Source organism: Phocoena sinus, chromosome 4, assembly GCF_008692025.1.
Source record: "Phocoena sinus isolate mPhoSin1 chromosome 4, mPhoSin1.pri, whole genome shotgun sequence".
Taxonomy (NCBI): Eukaryota; Metazoa; Chordata; class Mammalia; order Artiodactyla; family Phocoenidae; genus Phocoena; species Phocoena sinus.
The window spans coordinates 60,439,462-60,458,787 of NC_045766.1; the positions used below are offsets into that span (position 1 = coordinate 60,439,462).

At 41.9% G+C, this 19,326-nt stretch overlaps 1 protein-coding gene across 5 annotated transcripts in view; it reads right to left on the reverse strand.

Annotated features, from left to right (window-relative positions):
- The window catches only part of MCF2L2 (MCF.2 cell line derived transforming sequence-like 2), a 237,004-nt gene that overhangs the window by 19,714 nt on the left and 197,964 nt on the right, over positions 1-19,326 (reverse strand). For 2 of the 5 annotated variants that reach the window (XR_004349618.1, XM_032629981.1), the window contains exons 23-25: positions 18,144-18,359; positions 17,202-17,294; positions 16,951-17,029 (exon numbers count right to left, since the gene is read on the reverse strand). Coding sequence is in view for 3 of the 5 variants with exons in the window: in XM_032629981.1 (XP_032485872.1) it covers positions 16,951-17,029; positions 17,202-17,294; positions 18,144-18,359 (388 nt within the window). In the remaining 2 variants the exon portion in view is untranslated. Of the gene's footprint in view, positions 1-3,253; positions 4,564-5,002; positions 5,101-6,449; positions 6,484-16,950; positions 17,030-17,201; positions 17,295-18,143; positions 18,360-19,326 lie in introns of those variants that run through there. The other 3 variants (XM_032629983.1, XM_032629980.1, XR_004349619.1) reach the window with 3 other exon arrangements.

Below are 19,326 nucleotides of genomic sequence, written 5' to 3' on the forward strand. Positions count from 1 at the left end.
CAGACTTGCCTAGGCTGAGAATTCATCCTTTTCTCAAGTACTGCCCTCTGCTGTAGGCGATGAGGGGCTGAACACTGGAAAGGAGGCCCTCTGATTCTCATAGTGCTTTAAATTGGCGATTAATCTGAGGCTGTCACTTTCTTCACTCTCTTCAATGCATCAGTGGTGCTTAGCAATAACCACCCAGTTCCACATTCCTGATAGTTAATATTTTCCCTAAACCTCTCAAATGCTAGAGACATTGCGCCAGCTGGTGCATCCCTGTCTGCCTGTATCTGATCCCAGGTCACCACCAGGGAATGTCTTAGCAATTGAACTGCTACATAGGCCAGGGACCAGCACTTCCAACACTCCACCTACCACTAGCAATGGAGTCCTCACTGCCATTTGGCCAGCAAGTGACCCAACACCAGAATCCCATCCTTTCTAGGACCTCTCTGGGTACTAACTGTCTTAGGTCAGGTTTCCCAGAAGCAGATTGTACAAGCGAGTTAAGGAGAAAGGGCTTTCAGTTGAAATGTGTTAAGGCAATGAGGGCAGAAGACAGAGCAAGGAAGAAGCCAGGTGCAGACGAGGGTTCAGCCAAGGTCCAGCATCTGCCTGATCCCCTGAGAAATGCTGGAATATGGATGGCACCACAAGTGTCCCATCTGAGGTAGAAGGGCTGGCTTTTGTACCAGCCAGCCAAGCTGCCCTTGAGGGAGGCCATAAGCTCTTAGGCATTTCTTGGCTGGATGACTCTGGTCGGCTGAAGATCGAAACTGAATGATAAAAAGGATCTGGATGAGGTCTCAACAACCTCTACTATACTACCATGTGTGGCCTTTTTATTTATTTATTTTATTTTTAAATTTTATTTTATTTTTTAAACATCTTTACTGGAGTATAATTGCTTTACAATGTTGTGTTAATTTCTGCTGTATAACAAAGTGAATCAGCTATACATATACATATATCCCCATACCCTCTCCCTCTTGCGTCTCCCTCCCCCCCTCCCTATCCCACCCCTCGAGGTGGTCACAAAGCACCAAGCTGATCTCCCTGTGCTATGCGGCTACTTCCCACTAGCTATCTACTTTACATTTGGTAGTGTACATATGTCTATGCCACTCTCTCACTTCATCCCAGCTTACCCTTCCCCCTCCCCGTGTCCTCACGTCCATTCTCTACGTCTGCGTCTTTATTCCTGTCCTGCCCCTAGGTTCATCAGAACCATTTTTTTTTTTTTTAGATTCCATACATATGTTAGCATATGGTATATGTTTTTCTCTTTCTGACTTACTTCACTCTGTATGACAGACTCTAGGTCCATCCACCTCACTACAAATAACTCCATTTCGTTTCTTTTTATGGCTGAGTAATATTCCATTGTATATATGTGCCACATCTTCTTTATCCATTCATCTGCCAATGGACACCTAGGTTGCTTCCATGTCCTGGCTATTGTAAATAGTGCTGCAATGAACATTGTGGTACATGACTCTTTTTGAATTATGGTTTCCTCAGGGTATATGCCCAGTAGTGGGATTGCTGGGTCCTATGATAGTTCTATTTTTAGTTTTTTAAGGAACCTTTATACTGTTCTCCACAGTGGCTGTATCAATTTGCATTCCCACCAACAGTGCAAGAGGGTTCCCTTTTCTCCACACCCTCTCCAGCATTTACTGTTTGTAGATTTTTAAAATAAGTTTATTTATTTATGGCTGTGTTGGGTCTTCGTTTCTGTGTGAGGGCTTTCCCTAGTTGTGGCAAGCGGGGGCCACTCTTCATCGCGGTGTGCGGGCCTCTCACTATCGCGGCCTCTGTTGTTGCGGAGCACAGGCTCCAGACGTGCAGGCTCAGCAGTTGTGGCTCACGGGCCCAGTTGCTCTGTGGCATGTGGGATCTTCCCAGACCAGGGCTCGAACCCGTGTCCCCTGCATTGGCAGGCAGATTCTCAACCACTGCGCCACCAGGGAAGCCCCTGTTTGTAGATTTTTTTGATGATGGCCATTCTGACCGGTGTGAAGTGATACCTCATTGTAGTTTTGATTTGCATTTCTCTAATGATTAATGATGTTGTACAGGTTTTGATAGATACATAATGTCATGCATCCACCATTATATCATACAGAATAGTTTCACTACCCTAAAAATCTCCTGTGCTCCACCTACTCATTTCCCATCCCCTACACTTAACCCCTGATAACTACTGATCTTTTTATTATCTCTCTAGTTTTCTCTTTTCCAGAATGTCATATTTGAAATCATACAGTATGTAACCTTCTCAGATTGGCTTATTTCATTTAGCAATATGCATTTAAGTTTCCTCCATGTCTTTTTATGGCTTGATAGCTCATTTTCTTTTATTGCTGAATAATATCCCATTGTATGGATGTACTACAGTTTGCAAGCCATTTAGGTAAATACCAAGGAGTATGATCGCTGGACCATCTGGTAAGATTATCTTTAGCTTTGTGATAATCTGCCAAACTGTCTGTACTATCTTACATTCTTGTCAGCAATGAGAGTTTCTGTTGCTCCATATCCTCACCAGGATTTGGTATTTTCGGTGTCCTATACTACGTTTACAATGTAAGTCTCAGTTTTTTTGAGGTATCAGCCAATCTTTTGAAGAGCTGACTGGTTTTTGTGAACTTAACTAGTGAAAAAGTCACCAAAGCTCACATCGACCTAACAGTTACTCCCATGTTGTCTTTCTGTCTCCTGAAAGCAGCCTGCTTTCCTAGCATTGAAGGTGTGTGCGTGCATGTGTGCACACAAACAGATACACACAGACACACATAAACATATATGGACACAGTCAACAACCAAGCCTAGACTAGGATACCCATAACTAAATGTCAGCTATTCCTCTGTTCACCTCATGCCTTTGAGTCTGATGACCTTGAATTAGCTGGACAGAGATAGAGGGAAGAAAAGAAAGCACCTGGATAATCCACATCTTTATGTTTTGGGTAAAGGAGGAGTTATAACTTTATTAACTGGCTCATATCTGCAAATTTGTAGATTGTACCAATGTTGGCCCTTCTGTCCTCAAGCAAAGGGTCTTTTTTTTTTTTGGCGGTACGCGGGCCTCTCACTGTTGTGGCCTCTCCCGTTGCGGAGCACAGGCTCCGGATGCGCAGGCTCAGCGGCCATGGCTCACAGGCCCAGCTGCTCCGCGGCATGTGGGATCTTCCCAGACTGGGGCACGAACCCGTGTCCCCTGCATCGGCAGGCGGACTCTCAACCACTGTGCCACCAGGGAAGCCCGCAAAGGGTCTTTTAAAGGTCTCTTCAAGGGATTCTTGGAACATGAAAAAGGAGTTAAACACCTCAAGAACAAAACAAATTTTATGATACAAGGTGGATAAGCCCAATATTCCAATAGTCCTTGATAATCTGAAGAGTCACTGTTAAGTGGGAAGCTAAGATATGACTTGATCAGAGACAGTATTGGGGGACAAAGCCAATTATTTAAGAGGTGAAAATATTGTTTATCTTTTCTTAAAAACATTTTTCACAAGCCAATTACGTCTCCATAGGAAAACAAAACAAATATTTCATATCTCACAGAGATTCTGCTACATAAAGGAACAGGTCTTATCATGCAAAGAAAATTTAGGGACTGTATTTCCTGAACTCTCACCAGCCACAATTTTTCTCAGGCCTTACTTTTCCTGGTCTGTACTAAGAAGAAAATAGGTAATTTTTCATTTTTCAAATATACAATTTTATAACACACATACACACCCTAATTGAGAATAACAGCCTTATTAAATGGCATTGCCTTAGTATTTGTTAACCAGTACTAAAAATTCAATTTCTTAGTTAATTAATTCTTATTGAGTTAAGAAATTCAATTTCTTAATTTTCATAATTTCATAAGAAATTATGAAAATTTCTTTAAAAAATTTTCCACATAATTAAGAAAATTTTGTCATATCCTGTCATATTTTGTCCTAAAAAATTAATTTGTCATATCCTGCTCATTAGCATCCAAGGCTCTAGAAGTCTGAAGAGGAAAGTTAGCCTTGTGCTGGAGTAGGGGGTGGTCTGTGTATGTTTCCTTAATGACAAGGAATTTGTAGCTTATAGGTGCTCAATAAATGTATTTTGAACTAAAATTCCTTGCAGAGCCCTTTTCCAAATAAAGTGTATACCTGAAGACATACTACATGTCGCACCAAACTAATCACATGATAATCTAAAACCAAAGTCTCAAATACTAAATTCCCAATACTTTGATTATGGGCAGTGGTAAAAGCATAATCTTTTGGAAAAGATTGTCTTTAAATAGTCAAGGAAAGGAAAGATGACAACCAAAACAGCACATTCAAGCCCCATAAACACATAATCTATTATGTCATTAAAATAAAACACATAATCTATTATGTCATTAAAATACAAAATATAAAAATGCCTCCACATTTGTTTTTCTTTTTGATCCCACGCCCAATTCTGCCTGCCAGAAGGCTGACACACAAAGAAGTTAGAGCTGAAATCTTGCGAGGAAACCCCTGATCAAGTGCTGCTAACCTTTCCAAGGAAAGCTTTGGGAGGAGATGAAGTCGATCAACCCTGGATAGAGCAAGAAATACAGTGTCACCATCCAGTGTCTTTATTCCAAAGCAGGGACATTCTGGCAATGCTCTTAGCCTACAACCATTTCCTTAAGAGGACAGCTCTTCCAAACAGTAAGTTACTTCTCAGTGTGAAACATTTGCCCTTCATTTTAATTCTGGCCTAACTGGATCTATGCAAATGAATAGCAGGAAGTTGATTTTATACCTTTCTTCTTACTCACATAATTAAGGAAGGGCTGAGAATCCAGCAATGTCTTCCTCAGCTTCTAGGCAGCTGGTATCATAAAATTATAATACAGCACATTAAATGCTGTGATAGGATACTCCTTAAGGGAGTGGGTACAGAGACAAGGGACACTCAGCTGTCCACCAGAGCCCTCACCCCTTGCCATCACCCCATTGCTTTCATGCCCCACTCTCCCATCAGATCCTACCTTTAATCTGACATGTGCTAGGGACTGAGACTTCCTTGCTACTGGTAGCTCTTTCCATATTTTCAATCCAGGGTGCAAATTCCACTTCATTGCCTTTGCTTTAGAGAAATATACATGACCTCACTACAGTAGTTCTGTACTAGTTGAAGTGGTGCTGGCTCACACCAGATTATCCCCAGCTAAAGCCTTATGGACCTGCTTCCTCCTCCTTCTCTACCTGTGGTATAGAATTGCCCCAGCTCTCTGGTGACATTCAGCAAAGGAATGTTCAAGGGATACCACCTGCTGGATCATATAGTTAACACCTAACTGGCTGCAAATCTGAGGTGAGGAGATGGAATCCCCTTTCATTGTCTCAAAAGCTGTTTCAAGTGCTCAACAAATAAGCACTTGCTAGGCACTGGAGGTCTGAGATGAATAAGATGTGCCCTGAGCTAAACCTCATCACCTCCTAGGTCTGCTTGCAGAGTGGTATGCTAGCCTGATGTGATTATTCAACCAGTTTTTTAATTTGTTTATTCACTAAATATTTACTGACCACTTACATGAGTGCCAGGCCCTTGTATAATATGAGGCCCGTGGGAAGCTAAAACTAATAAGACAACCTCTATGCCCTAGAGGAAATTCATGGTCTAATGGGGAGGAAAACTTAAACACATCATAAAATTATAATACAGCACATTAAGTGCTGTGATAGGGTACTCCTTAAGGGAGTGGGTACAGAGAGGAGGGAGATTCAGCTGTCCACCAGAGCATTCACCCCTTACCATCACTATCATCTCTTTGTTTTAGGGCCTGGGCTGCCTCTATTAGGAACAGGCCAAATGAGCCTAAAAAACTAAGCAGGCTGTACCTGAACTGGATCACAGGCTACAGGTTTATTCAACAAGCATTTACTGGGTACGTCCTGAGTGCCTTGGAGGGGGAGAGGAATCAGAGATGGAGAGTTTCTAAGTGGGCAGGAATAGATGGGGTAAGAAGCACCAGTGAGAACTGAACCCTGAAAGAAGTGTGAGTGTATATTCCTCCAGACAGGGAGGAACGAAGAGAGGAAGAACGAGGATCAGGAGAGTTCCGGATGCAAGGAGGGAAGCTGAACCAGTTAACATGCAAAGTGGGAGGCAGGGTGAAAAAGGAGTAGAATTGGAGGTCCTCAGAGGAAAGTTCCAGAAAACAGCCAGAAGCAAAGGCATTTACGGGAGGTTTCAAAACGGCAGGTATGACTCAACTGCAACTCAGCAAGCCAGCATTAGGAAAGATACCCTAGGTTGGCAGTGGGGTCAGGGAGCTAATATATTTTAATTAGAAAAATTAAATGGAAATTTAATTGGAAATCTTTTGTAATAAGCTAAGTGTTGAAGAAAATCAATGAAAGCAATGATGTAGAATCAACAGGAACTATCGGCAACATCTGACACTTGTTAAAAAAAAAAAAATCAGTACACACCTAGTGCTTGCTTCAAACTGTATATTCCCTTGGCCTGAAATGAAAAAAAACAGAAACAAAAAACCGCAGCACTCTCAAATGTACGCCAATTTGAATAGATTTTACATATTGATTTTATACACATGTACACGCACAGAACACTATAAAAACTGATGAAAGCATGTAGATCTTGGTCTTATTTTCTTAGTAATGTGGAAAACCTCTCAGCAGTCCTCACTTGGCCTTGGCAACCCCTCCCACTTCTCCGCCCATCCTGCTGCGTCCCGTGTGCCTTGATTCTCAGTCCATCCACGTTTCCACAGTTAGCTCCATTAGCACTGAATTAAGAAATAAACAATGGGCCCATTAAATGCTCACTTTTTCCACCGGAGCCCAAGTTACGTGGCTTGGTAAGGGAAACATCATGCATTTCTGGGACAGGATGAAAATCACCTTCTTTGTTAGGGTGTTGTCCCAGCTGTGAGAAGAGCACCAGGACTCAACCTCCAGTGTCCCTCACCGCCTGCACCTGCATTAAACCCAAACTGATACTCGAGGCTTACCTCCTTCTCTCTCAACCTCATTTCCTTCCACTCTACCCATGAACCTCTCAAGCCAGGTTCCAAGTCATCACTGAACATGCTCCCTTGGCGGCAGCTCTGTGATTTCAAAGGTTCATGGGTCCACCGTTGTTGTTTTTTTTTTTTGCAGTACGCGGGCCTCTCACTGTTGTGGCCTCTCCTGTTGCGGAGCATAGGCTCCAGACGCGCAGGCTCAGCGGCCATGGCTCACGGGCCCAGCCGCTCGGCGGCATGTGGGATCTTCCCGGACCGGGGCACGAACCCGTGTCCCCTGCATCGGCAGGCGGACTCTCAATCACTGCGCCACCAGGGAAGCCCCGTGGGTCCACCTTTATTACCCATGTGATGGCACGAGTTGCCCAGTTGCTAGGATGGGCCTGTGGCCTGGAGCACGATGCCTTGTACCACAAAGGGGCTTTACCTTGTACCACGCACCGTGCTGCCCCTGCAAAGCTGCCTGCCGCCAGAGCCCCTGCCCGGTGAGCCTGATCTCCCAGTGTCCCTAGGCCTCCCTGTCACACAGGGTCAGGCCACACAGGAGGAGGTTGTCCCAAACCACAGGGCCAGCCGCCCTCCTTGACTTGCGCCACCGCGTCCCACGCGTCGGGTTACGCTCTTCTCTTCCCAGCCCAGAGCCTCTCTGACTCTGTAACTCCCTCTGGGCACAGGCCCCTTCTGCCTGGCTGTCTCCAGAGGCCCTGTCTCCACACCCTCAGCGGCTCCCAGGGCCCGTCCTGTTGCCTTAGAGGCCCTCGTCGCTGGGGGCCCGGAGGCCTTGCCCAGAGGGCACGGAGTTATCATGCCCAGCAGTCCCGGTGGTCGAAGGTGGGGTCGGTCGGTGTAGGAATGAACTGGGGTGATGATGCGTAGGTGTCAGAGCCGTGTGAGTGCTGGGCAGGGGTGAGGTCCTGATGTTCCTGATCTGGCAACCTCTGAAACCTCCCTCCCCTCTTGCCTGATGCCCCTGAATCTGTGTTCGGCCCTGGAGTCTCATCTCTCGGGGACCAGCCCAAGGCCCCACTCCTGCTCACTCACCCACAGGGCGTGGAGGCCCCTCTGAATTCCTAGAGCCCTTGCTGGGGGCATCACTCGCAGTGACATTTCATCAGACCCTGCTTGGTGAGCCAGGCTCAGGAGACCTGGTCCTGCTGCAGGAAAGCTGTGTGAAATTGACCCTCAGTTGGCCTGCCTGTGAAAGGAAGGGGCTGGGACCACACCTCTGGGCCGATCTTTTAGTTCAGTTTTTTTTTTTTTTAATCTAAACTACTTGCCTAGCATTCTGGTTCTGCTTCTTATTTATATTTTACATTCCTGTCACAACCTAGAGCACACAGTGCTAGGGCTTGAGGAAGACTTAAGAAATGTGTTTCTGAATTATTAACGGAATAAATGCCATGACCTCACAACAAACGTGTTTTTCTGTGGGGCAGGGAAGGGCAGGGTGATCTAGTTAAAAATCTAGATTGTAGATTAAGCTCAATATTGTTAAGATGTCACTTCACCAAATTGATCTGTAGATTTTACACAATCCCAATCAAGATCCCAGCAAGCTTTCTTATAGAAATCGACAAGCTGATTCTAAACATATATACAGAAATGTAAAGGATATAGAAGAGCCAAAACAACTTTAAAAAGGAAAAACAATGTCAAAGGACTCAAATGATCTGGTTTTAAGACATTATAAAGCTACAGTAATCAAGATAGTAAGGTACTGATGTCAAGACAGATAAATAGATCAATTAAACAGCATACAGCAGCCAGCAACAGATGCACTTATATAAAGAGTCAATTGGTGGAAGAAGAGTCTTTTCAACAATGGTAGTAGAACAACAATTAATGTGCACAAAATTGAACTTTGATTGACACTTTATACCATACACCATAAAACCCCCTCAGAATAGATCAGAGACCTAAATGTAAAACTTAAACTATAAACCATCTAGGAGAAAACATAGGAGAAAATCTTTGTGACCTTTAGCCACATATTTCTCAGGCACAACACCAACAGTATGATCCATAATTTTTTAAAGATTGTATTTCATAAAACTTAAAATCTTCTGCCCTTAAAAAGGTACTCTTAAGAGAATGAAAAGCTAAGCTACATACTGAAAGACAATATTTGCAAAGTATATATCCAATAAAGGACTTGTACTTAGAATATATTAAAAAAAACTCTCAAAACTAAATAATAAGAAAACAAGGAGATACATGTGTGATACAGAAGCACATAAAAAGACGCTCAACCATTAATCAAAACAAATTAAAACCTCAGTAACATGCCACTACATACCTATTAGAAGGCTTAAAATTAAAAAAGACTGACAATACCAAGTGTTGGCGAGGGTGTGGAGCAAGTGGAACTTTCATACACTGCTGTGGGAGTATAAGATGGTATAACCACACTGGAAAATAGCGTAGCCATTTCTTAAAAACTTAAACGTGCACCTGCCATCTGGCCTAACCATTACACTCTTAAGTATTTACCCAAGAGAAATGAAAACCTAAGTCCATGAGAAGATTTGTACTCAAATGTTCATAGCAGCATTATCCAGAATAGCCCCTCAGAAGTGGAAAGAAAACAAATGTTCATTAACAGGTAAATGGATACGTAAACTGGGGTATAGCCAAACAATGGAATGCTACACAGCAATTAAAAGGAATGTACTATTGCTACACAAAGCAACATAAATGCATCTCAAAATAATTATGCTGGGACTTCCCTGGTGGCGCAGTGGTTAAGAATGCGCCTGCCGATGCAGAGGGGACATGGGTCGAGACCTGGTCTGGGAATATTCCACATGCCGCGGAGCAACTAAGCCCGTGCGCCACAACTACTGAGCCTGAGCTCTAGAGCCCACGTGCCACAACTACTGAAGTCCGTGCACCTAGAGCCCGTGCTCCACAACAAGAGAAGCTACTGCAATGAGAAGCCCATGCACCACAACAAAGGGTGTTCACTGCAACTAGAGAAAGCCCGCGTGCAGCCACAAAGACCCAACGCAGCCAAAAATAAATTAAAAAAAAAAAAAAAAGCTAGGTGAGAGAAACTAGGCCAAAAAAAGTACATGCTATATATTTTCTTTATGGAATTTTAGAAAAATCAAAGTAATCTATAACGATAGAAATGAGATCAGTAATCACCTGGAGAGCTGTAGTGGGGTAAGAGAGGGGCAAGAGAAAGGTAATAAAAAGAGACATGAGGAAAATCTGGGGGGTGAAAGAAGTGTTCATTATCTTGATTGTGTGATGCTTTCACAGGTATGTACATATGTCAAAATTTATCAAATTGTATACTTTAAATATGTGCAATTTATTATGTCAATTATACCTCAATAAAGCCTGTATTTTTTTTCAATAAAACTGTTTTAAAAATTGTAGTTTGGGCTTCCCTGGTGGCGCAGTGGTTGAGAGTCTGCCTGCCGATGCAGAGGACACGGGTTTGCGCCCCGGTCCGGGAAGATCCCACATGCCATGAGCGGCTGGGCCGGTGAGCCATGGCCGCTGAGCCTGCGCATCCAGAGCCTGTGCTCCACAACGGGAGAGGCCACAGCAGTGAGAGGCCCGCGTACCGCAAAAAAAAGAAAAAAAAAAAATTGTAGTTTAAGGCCTCTGCCCAGAAACTTTAATAAGCTACAATGCATATTCTCAGGTATAAGCCCTAGCTATCCTAATTCTACAGTTCTAGGCTAGGACCCAGAAATATGCATTTGACCCAAGCTCTTCAAGTAATTCCACTGCAGGCTGTCCCTAAATCACCCTTTGTGAAACACTGGTCTAGGGACTAAGGATTTCTAGAACAATATTGTTATTAGAATGTTTGTTTCTGGGGAAAATAAGTAACTTTTTCTACTAGGGTTGTTACATGTTTCTGTACTATGCCCCCAGAGCACACATATTCCATTACCATAACACATATTTAGCATACTATTAATAGCTCAAAAACAAAATTAAATCATAGTTTTTTTCCAATCTTACCTTTATATAAATTAAAATTAACTACATGATCTTGTTACCATTTCCTGGCAGAGGCCTACAGTGTAAATCGAGAAATTAGGCCACTTGATTGTAACTGAAAACCAATGTGGTGGTTTTTCCAATCACATTTCTTATCTTTTTCTTCATCTTTCGACGCACACCCACCCTCACATCCTCCTGACTAGTTCATGATCAGAGAAGACACAGAAAGAGCGTGAAATGGTTTCATTCCTGCTAAATCTCTGAAGACAAAGTTATCTTTTCACACTTACATAGTTTTTCTTAGTAAACAAAAAAATCGTTGCCAGTATAAATGATAGGAGATAGGTTTTCCACATGAGACTAGCATCTCTTAACCCTAGCAACATTACCCGAAGGAAATATTAGAACTCAATTGATGAAGCTTGTTGTGGATTTTCCTATCTAATATCACTTGAGAAGACAAATGTGAAAGGGTAAAGCCTACTCAAAGATGATTTTTCATGATTAAAGGGAATACAGTGAGTGACATCTGTGAAAATGGTGCAGGGAGAAAAAAAGCCCTCCAAAAATTCTCTCCTCAATGAAAGCATGGAAAAAACTGATAAAAATAGTCAGACACAATATTTTCAGAATGCTGGAAATTAAACAAAGGCAATCAGGAGAGCATTAATTCAAGAAGAATGGATGAATCTCAGTATGACCGGTGAGCTCTGTGGTGTCTTAGTTGCCCTAGTCCCATCTCACCCCTTCTTCTTGGTGGTGGCCTTGGAAGCCAACAGCCTGCAATCATGGTGAAAATTAGCAAGCTGGCACCAGTAGGAAGGGACAGAACAGGGTTGGAGCTCCTTCAAAGTCTCATTCCCAGTAGATTGTCATTATTTGAGTTGTCTGGGGATTCCCTGGAATATCCTACTTGCAAGGCTGTCTTTATTAACCCAACTAAGAGCTTGCTCAGTGTGAAAAGCCTTTTCCCCAGGGGCATTTGTAGAAAATGTCCAGGGTGATTGTTTAACTTCTTGGCTGCTTGAGGCACTGGATATCAGCTGGGGCAAAAATAGGCTAATCAAAAAGTTTAAAAGGAAAAACTTAAGAATACGATATCCATAGTGGTTAGAATAAGATATCCATAGTGGTTTTGAAAAACTCCAAATAGTCCTGAGAATCTAGAAGTCCATTGTGCACATGACCAGGGTTGTGTGCATGCTCAGGAAAAATCTTAGCAGGGCTTACGCTCTCACCTTGGCTGATCTTGAGGCTCTGCACAAACAGGAATTGAAGGCTAACGTGTAATTGTCACCTGTCTGGCTGAATATTGAAGGTGTGCTTCAAAATCCATGTAGAGGGACTTCCCTGGTGGTGCAGTGATTAAGAATCTGTCTGCCAATGCAGGGGACACGGGTTCGATCCCTGGTCTGGGAAGATCCCACATGCTGCAGAGCAACTAAGCCCGTGTGCCACAACTACTGAACCTGAGCTCTAGAGCCCACGAGCCACAACTACTGAGCCCGTGTGCCACAACTACTGAAGCCCACACGCCGAGAGCCCGTGCTCCGCAACAAAAGAAGCCACCACAATGAGAAGCCTGCACACTGCAACGAAGAGTAGCCCCCACTCGCCGCAACTAGAGAAAGCCCATGTGCAACAATGGAGACCCAATGCAGCCAAAAAATAAAATATAAATAAATAAATAAACTTATAAAAAACAAAAATCCACAGAGCCCCTTGGCAAAGACTGGAATGCTTGTTGGTTTCAGGTGTTTAAGGAAATCTCTGCTCAGTCATGAACCAAGCAGAGACTTCAGTGGCTACACATGACCACGAATACAGATTTTATAAAATTGTTTCAGAAAAGTCAGTAAGTAAACAAACAAAAACAACAACAACAAATAGCAACAATAGCAAACACTGGAGATGGAGGAGAATCTGATTTCCAGGGTTGCCACATTATGTTATTTTAAATGTCTAGTTTTCAAAGAAAAATTATGACATGTGCAGAGAAACAAGAAAGTATAGCCCATACACAGAAAAAAAAAGCAGTCAATAGAAACTGTCCCCGAGGAAGCCAAGATATTGCACTTCTTAGACCAAGGCTTTAAACCAGCTTTAAAAAAAAGTTTAAAATGAAAGGAAACCATACATAAAGAACTAAAGAAAAGTATGAAAACAAAATCTCATCAAATAGAGAATATAAAAGAGAGAAATTATATTTAAAAAGGGCCAAATAGATGTTTGGGGTTGAAAAGTATAATAACTGAAATGAAAAATTCACTAGAGTGGCTCAATAGCAGATTTAAGCAGGCAGAAGAAAGAATCAGAGAACTCAGATATGGGTCAATTGAAACTATCCAATTTGGGGAAGAGAAAGAAAAAGAATGAAAAAAAAAATGAACAGAGACTTAAAGACCTACAGGACACCAACAAGCATATCAACATACCAAGTATATCAAGTATAATGGAAATGCCAGAGGAAAGAAAAAAGGGACTGAAAGAATACTTAAAGAAAGAATGGGCAAAGACTTCCAAACTTTGATGAAAAATGCTAATCTATACATCCAAGATGATCTACAACTCCAAGAAATAAAAACTCAGAGACCCAAACCTATACTGTCAAAATTGTCAAAAGACAAAGAAAGGAGAGACAGCCCAGATGGCAGAGTAGGAAGACTGTAAGCTCACCTCCTTTCATGGCCACACCAAAATTAAAACTATTTACAGAGCAACTATTGATGAGAACCACGTGAAGATTAGCAGAAAAGATTTTCCACCACGAAAGATATAAAGAAGGAATCACAATGAGATGGGTAGGAGGGGCAGAGAAGCAGTATAGTCAAAAGCAGTATAGGCAACCCACAAACGGGAGTATAATCACAATTGCATAAGTTTTCCTTAAGGAGCAAGAGGTACAAGTCCCACGTTGAGCACCCCAGCTCATTGGTCCTGCACCAGGAAGATGAGCCCCCAGAGTGTCTGGCTTTGAAGGCCAGTGCGGATTACTTTTGGAAGAGTTAGAGGGCTCTAGGAAATAGGGGCTCTACTTTTAAAGAGCATGCACAAAATCTCACATGCTCCAAGACCCAGGGCAGAAGAAATAGTTTGAAAGGAGCCTGGGTCAGACCCACTTGATAATCTTGGAGAGCTTCCCAGAGAGGTAGGAGGCAACAGGGACTCCCCCTGGGAATATAGATGCTGGCAGCAGCCATCTTTAGGAGCTCATTCTACCATGATGACACTGGTGCTGGCAAGTGCCACTTTGGAATCCTCCCTCTAGATGATTAGTTCTGGGACACAGCACCACCCAGCAGCAGGCCTGATGCCCTAGGACCCCACGAGCCTCCAGCCATTCATAGATCTAGCCCCACCCACCAGAAGGCCCGGGACCCAGACCCACTCACCAGTGGGCCGGCACTAGTCCTGGGAACCCCTGAGCTGCATAGCCAGTTATGCCAGGACCAAGCATTGTTTACCAGCAGGTAGGCAGCCTCCTCCAAGAGGCAGAGCCTTGCAGCCAACTGGGGTGAGGGCCAGCCCTGCTTACAAGTGTGCTTACAGTAGTCAGCCTCATCACAACAGAAGGGTCCACACAGCCCACATAGGAGGCAGCCCTAGAGCACATTGGTGACCAAAGAGAAGCGGGCTGTTGGGCCCCAAAGAACATCTCCTACATAAGGCCACTTCTCTGACATTGGGAAATGTAACTGACTTACCTAGAATATATAAAAATAAAAACAGAGAATTAGGCAAAATGAGGTGACAGAGGAATATGTTCCAAATGAAGGAACAAGATAAAACCCCAGAAGAAATATTAAGGAATACTTATTACTTATCTACCCAATAAAGAGCTCAAGGTAATGATCATAAAATGCTCAACGAGCCCAAAAGAAAAATAGATGAACACAGAGAGAAATTTTTATATAGTTAGAAAATATAAAGAACCAAACAGAGCTGAAGAATACAATAATTAAAACAAAATATACACTAGAAGGAATCAACAGTAGATTAGATGATACAGAGGAGCAGATCAGCAAACTGGAAGACAGAACACTGGAAATCACCCAAGCTGACCAGAAAAAAGAAAAGGAATTGTAAAAAATGAGGATACTTTAAGAGACCTCTGGGACAGCATCAAGCATGTAAACATTTGCACTATAGGGGTTCCAGAAAGAGAAGAGAGGGAGAAAGAGGCAGATAACTTATTTGAAGATATAATAACTGAAAACTTCCCTAGCCTGGGGAAGGAAACAGACATCAGGTCCAGGAAGCACAGAGAGTCCCAAACAAGATAAACCCAAAGAGATCCACACTAAGTCACGTTGTAATTAAATTGGTAAAAAATAACAATAAAGAGAGAATCTTAAAAGCAGCAAGGGAAAAGCAACTAGTTACATAAAGTTGCAGGATATGAAAGTAATATACACAAATCTGTTGCATTTCTATACACTAACCATGACCTATCAGAAAGAGAAACCAAGAAAAAAATCTAATTTACAATTGCATCAAAAAGTATAAAATATCTAGGAATAAATCTAACCAAGGAGAGAAGACTATAAGACATTGATGAAAGAAATTGAGGACAACACAAACAAATGGAAAATCATACCATGCTCATGGATTGGAAGAATCAATATTGTTAAAATGACCATGCTCCCCAAGACAATCTACAGATTCAATGCAATTCCTATCAAAATACCAATGGCATTTTTCACAGAAGTAGAAGAAATAATTTCAAATTTGTAGGGAAACAAAAGATCCTGAATAGCCAAAACAATCTTGAGAAAGAAGAACAAAGCTGGGAGTATCATGAGCCATGATTTCAAACTATACTATAAAGATACGGTAATCAAAACAATATGGTAGTGGCACAAAAACAAACACATAGATCGATGGAATAGAATAGAGAGCCCAGAAATAAACCCACACTTATGTGGGCAATTAATCTATGACAAAGGAGGCGAGAAAGAATATACAATGCGGAAAAAACAGCGTCTCCAATAAATGGTGTTGGGAAAACTGGACAGCTACATACGAAGGCATCAAATTGGACTACCTTCTCATACCATATACAAAAATAAACTCAAAATGAATTAAAGACTTAAATGTACGACCCGAAGCCATAAAACTCCTGAAAGAAAACATAGGCAGTATACTTTTTTTTTCCCCTGTGCCGTGTGGCATGTGGGATCTCAGTTTCCCAACCAGGGATTGAACCCGTGCCCACTGCACTGGAAGTGCAGAGTGGACTGGACCACCAGGGAAGTCCCAGGCAGTATACTTTTTGACATAAATTATAGCAATACTTTGTGTATAGAAATACTGAATTCCAGGTGTTGTGCACCTGGAACAAACATAGTTTTGTAGGTCAATTACCCTTTAATTAAAAAAAAAAAAAACAAGAGAATCTGGAAAGCAGCAAGACAAAAGCAATTTGTCACATGCAAAGAATCTTTAATAAGATAAATAGCTTAATTCTTATCATAAACTATGGAGGCCACAAAACAGTGGGATGACAAAAGTGCTAAAAGGAAAAGACTGTCAGCAGAGAATTCTATATCTATGGCCAACTGATTTTCATCAAGCCTGTCTTGCTTCAGGCTGCTATAACAAAATACCATAGACTGGGTGGCTTAAAAATGACTGAAGTTTATTTCTCACAGTTCTGGAGGTTGGAAGTCTGCGAGGAGGGTGCCATCATGGTTGACTTCTTGTGAGGACCCTCCTCTGAGCTGCAGATTGTTGACTTTTGATTGAGAAAATTGGATCTTGGCCATTGGGTATGTGGGAGTATGTGTAAAAGGGACATGCACACAACCACAAAAACCCACACACAATCTAAAGCATCCACAGGTGCTTCCAGGTACTATGAAAATGTGCCCACAGTTATTTTCTAGGCAAAGCATTTTCTTTAACAGTATCCCCAATCTCCATACCCACTACAAAGTTGGAATCAGTATAACTCTCCAGACTAAAGTCAGCAAGGGTAACCTTACCTTTAATATTGTTTTGTTGTTCCAGCAATAATTTACTTATTTCTGAAAACCAACAATCTCTGATTTCTTTTGAAGCTGCCTGCAATTACAAATAAGAAAATACCATGAGTATCAGATCACCTGGTGCATTAATTGGACAGGACTTTTATTCTCTGGGTGACCTTTAGAATGTGACAGAAAACACTGGTTGAGTGATGGGAACACAATAGGGAAAGGGGAAAGGACACCTATGGGGAAGGCATGAATTTTACCTGTAGGATGTATTTCTCAAGTCCATTTTGGTTGGCAATTTCAAACTTTCTGTTGCTCCCCCTTCCAAGTTGGCGAATTGAAAGTGTCATTAACTATTGTAAAGAAAGAAGAAAATTTTCTATACCATCTTTTCTGATTAAAAAAATTATCCCTGTCAGCCACTCTAATCTTTGCTACCCTTGATTGCTCTCTTCTTCCATCTTCCTTCCAAGTGTTTTGCTGTCCTCTGTTAACAGCCCCAAGGAGCATAAAACATAATCTGGTACAGTGTCATTTGTCTTGTCTGTTTCAGAGGACAAGACAGACTATATGTTTCCATATGCAGAGCTGTAGCCTTCAACTTAAAGCAAAAAGATTATCTCTCCTTTAATACCTGAGTATTTCACAAGTAGTAACTGAATTTGTATCCATTAAGAAACAAAAATAACAAAAAGTACTATGAATAAACTACCAATTTTAATCACAAGAGCACGTGTGTGTGTGCGTGTGATCGCTAGCTATGAAATATTTCTAATATGGGTGAGAGGCAATGTTTGGTGTGGACATGGGTTCCTACACCCCCAGGGTCAGGATGTTGCCTACACTTGCATGCAAAGATGCGTGGTTGAGAAGATGAAATCCAGCCCATGCTCTAATCTCCAAGGCGTTCAATCCTCTGCCTGGAGGAAAGAGGGTACTTTTCAATTAGTTTGTCCAGACAGGCTGCCATTGGGTCCTTTTTCTCCACCCAGCACAAAGGCACCTCTGTGCCAGCGCTGGCACTATCTAGTGGCTGATTACAAGCTCTGACTCTGGAATCAGGCCTGTGTGTGGATTCTCGCTCTGTTGTGTGGCATTTGGCAAGTTAACCTCATCCCAGTTTCCTTATCTGTAAAATACGGATAACAGCATTTCTCTCCATAGGGTTGTGCTGACTCCCAAGTGCAATAGGACCCCTTTACCTTCATAGACTTCTTAAAGCTGTAGTGAGGAGACAGGCCCTGGTCACTGGGCTCCATTCGTATCTTACAGAACACTATTCCCTGTTCAAATAGATAGATTTGCCTCTGGCTGGGCTTAAATCGAATTAAATCCTTCATCTTATAACGATCCTTGTGAACTGTCCAGACGTTGAAAGAGCCATGCATCAACAGCTTGCCCAGTTTTCTGATATCATCCTTTGGGAAACAAAGACACACACAAAATAAGCTGTTAAATTACTTGACAGGAAAGAACTCTTAGGGGTCTGTTTTCAAATTACAAACCATGCTTATTTGAAGTTTACAGTCTTATAAGTGCCAGTCAGGCTAATCTGTCACTAATCAAAACTACAATTTTGTGAGCTTCACTGAGCACGGCATCATTCAGTTATATAAGGAAATAGTGCAGCTGTATAAGGTAATAAACACAAAGCATGTTAGCAATACTTTGAACTGAAGATATTAGTCCTCCAATATTTTTGTCTTGCAATTAATTTTAGCTAGCAGAATTCCATTTCTTCTTCTTTGTTTTTGATACAAGACACTACTTAAAAAGGCCAAGAAATTAATATTTTAATTATGTTCGGGACAGCCAGAATCTTTGCTGCATTATGGATCTTTGGTAACCCATGTATTCCATCTGTATCCTAACCTCTCCTTCAGGTATATGAGAACCTGAGAACATGAGATTTGTTCTGAAAGGAGAAAGCTTAGTATGACCTAATCTTCATAACACTGTAATGGAAATGGTAATGACATTCAACTCTGCATTTTTCAGAGTGAGTGAACAGTGCAAAGATAATTCCAAATGACAAATCTTTTATTTCATCTTTTTGGCTCTAAGGCACACACTAAGTCTCCTTCCACAATCATATGTCTGGTTCAAAGTCCAAATGAAGTGACCTGGCCTTCTCTGAGCTCTCTCTAAAAGTAGTGGAGTGTGATGAACTAGAAATGTGGTATTTTGTCTGGTATTTTTCAAAAATTATATCACTTAAAGTAGATAATCAAGACTTTATTTCTCTGAATCAAACACCAAAAGGAAAAATTATTTGAACAGGATCAGGACAGAGATACTTCCCTGAGTTACATCTAGCTGAGATAAAGCCCTACAATTTCTGATAATTACTACTAGACATGTGTGCATTTTATAACTTATTTATAT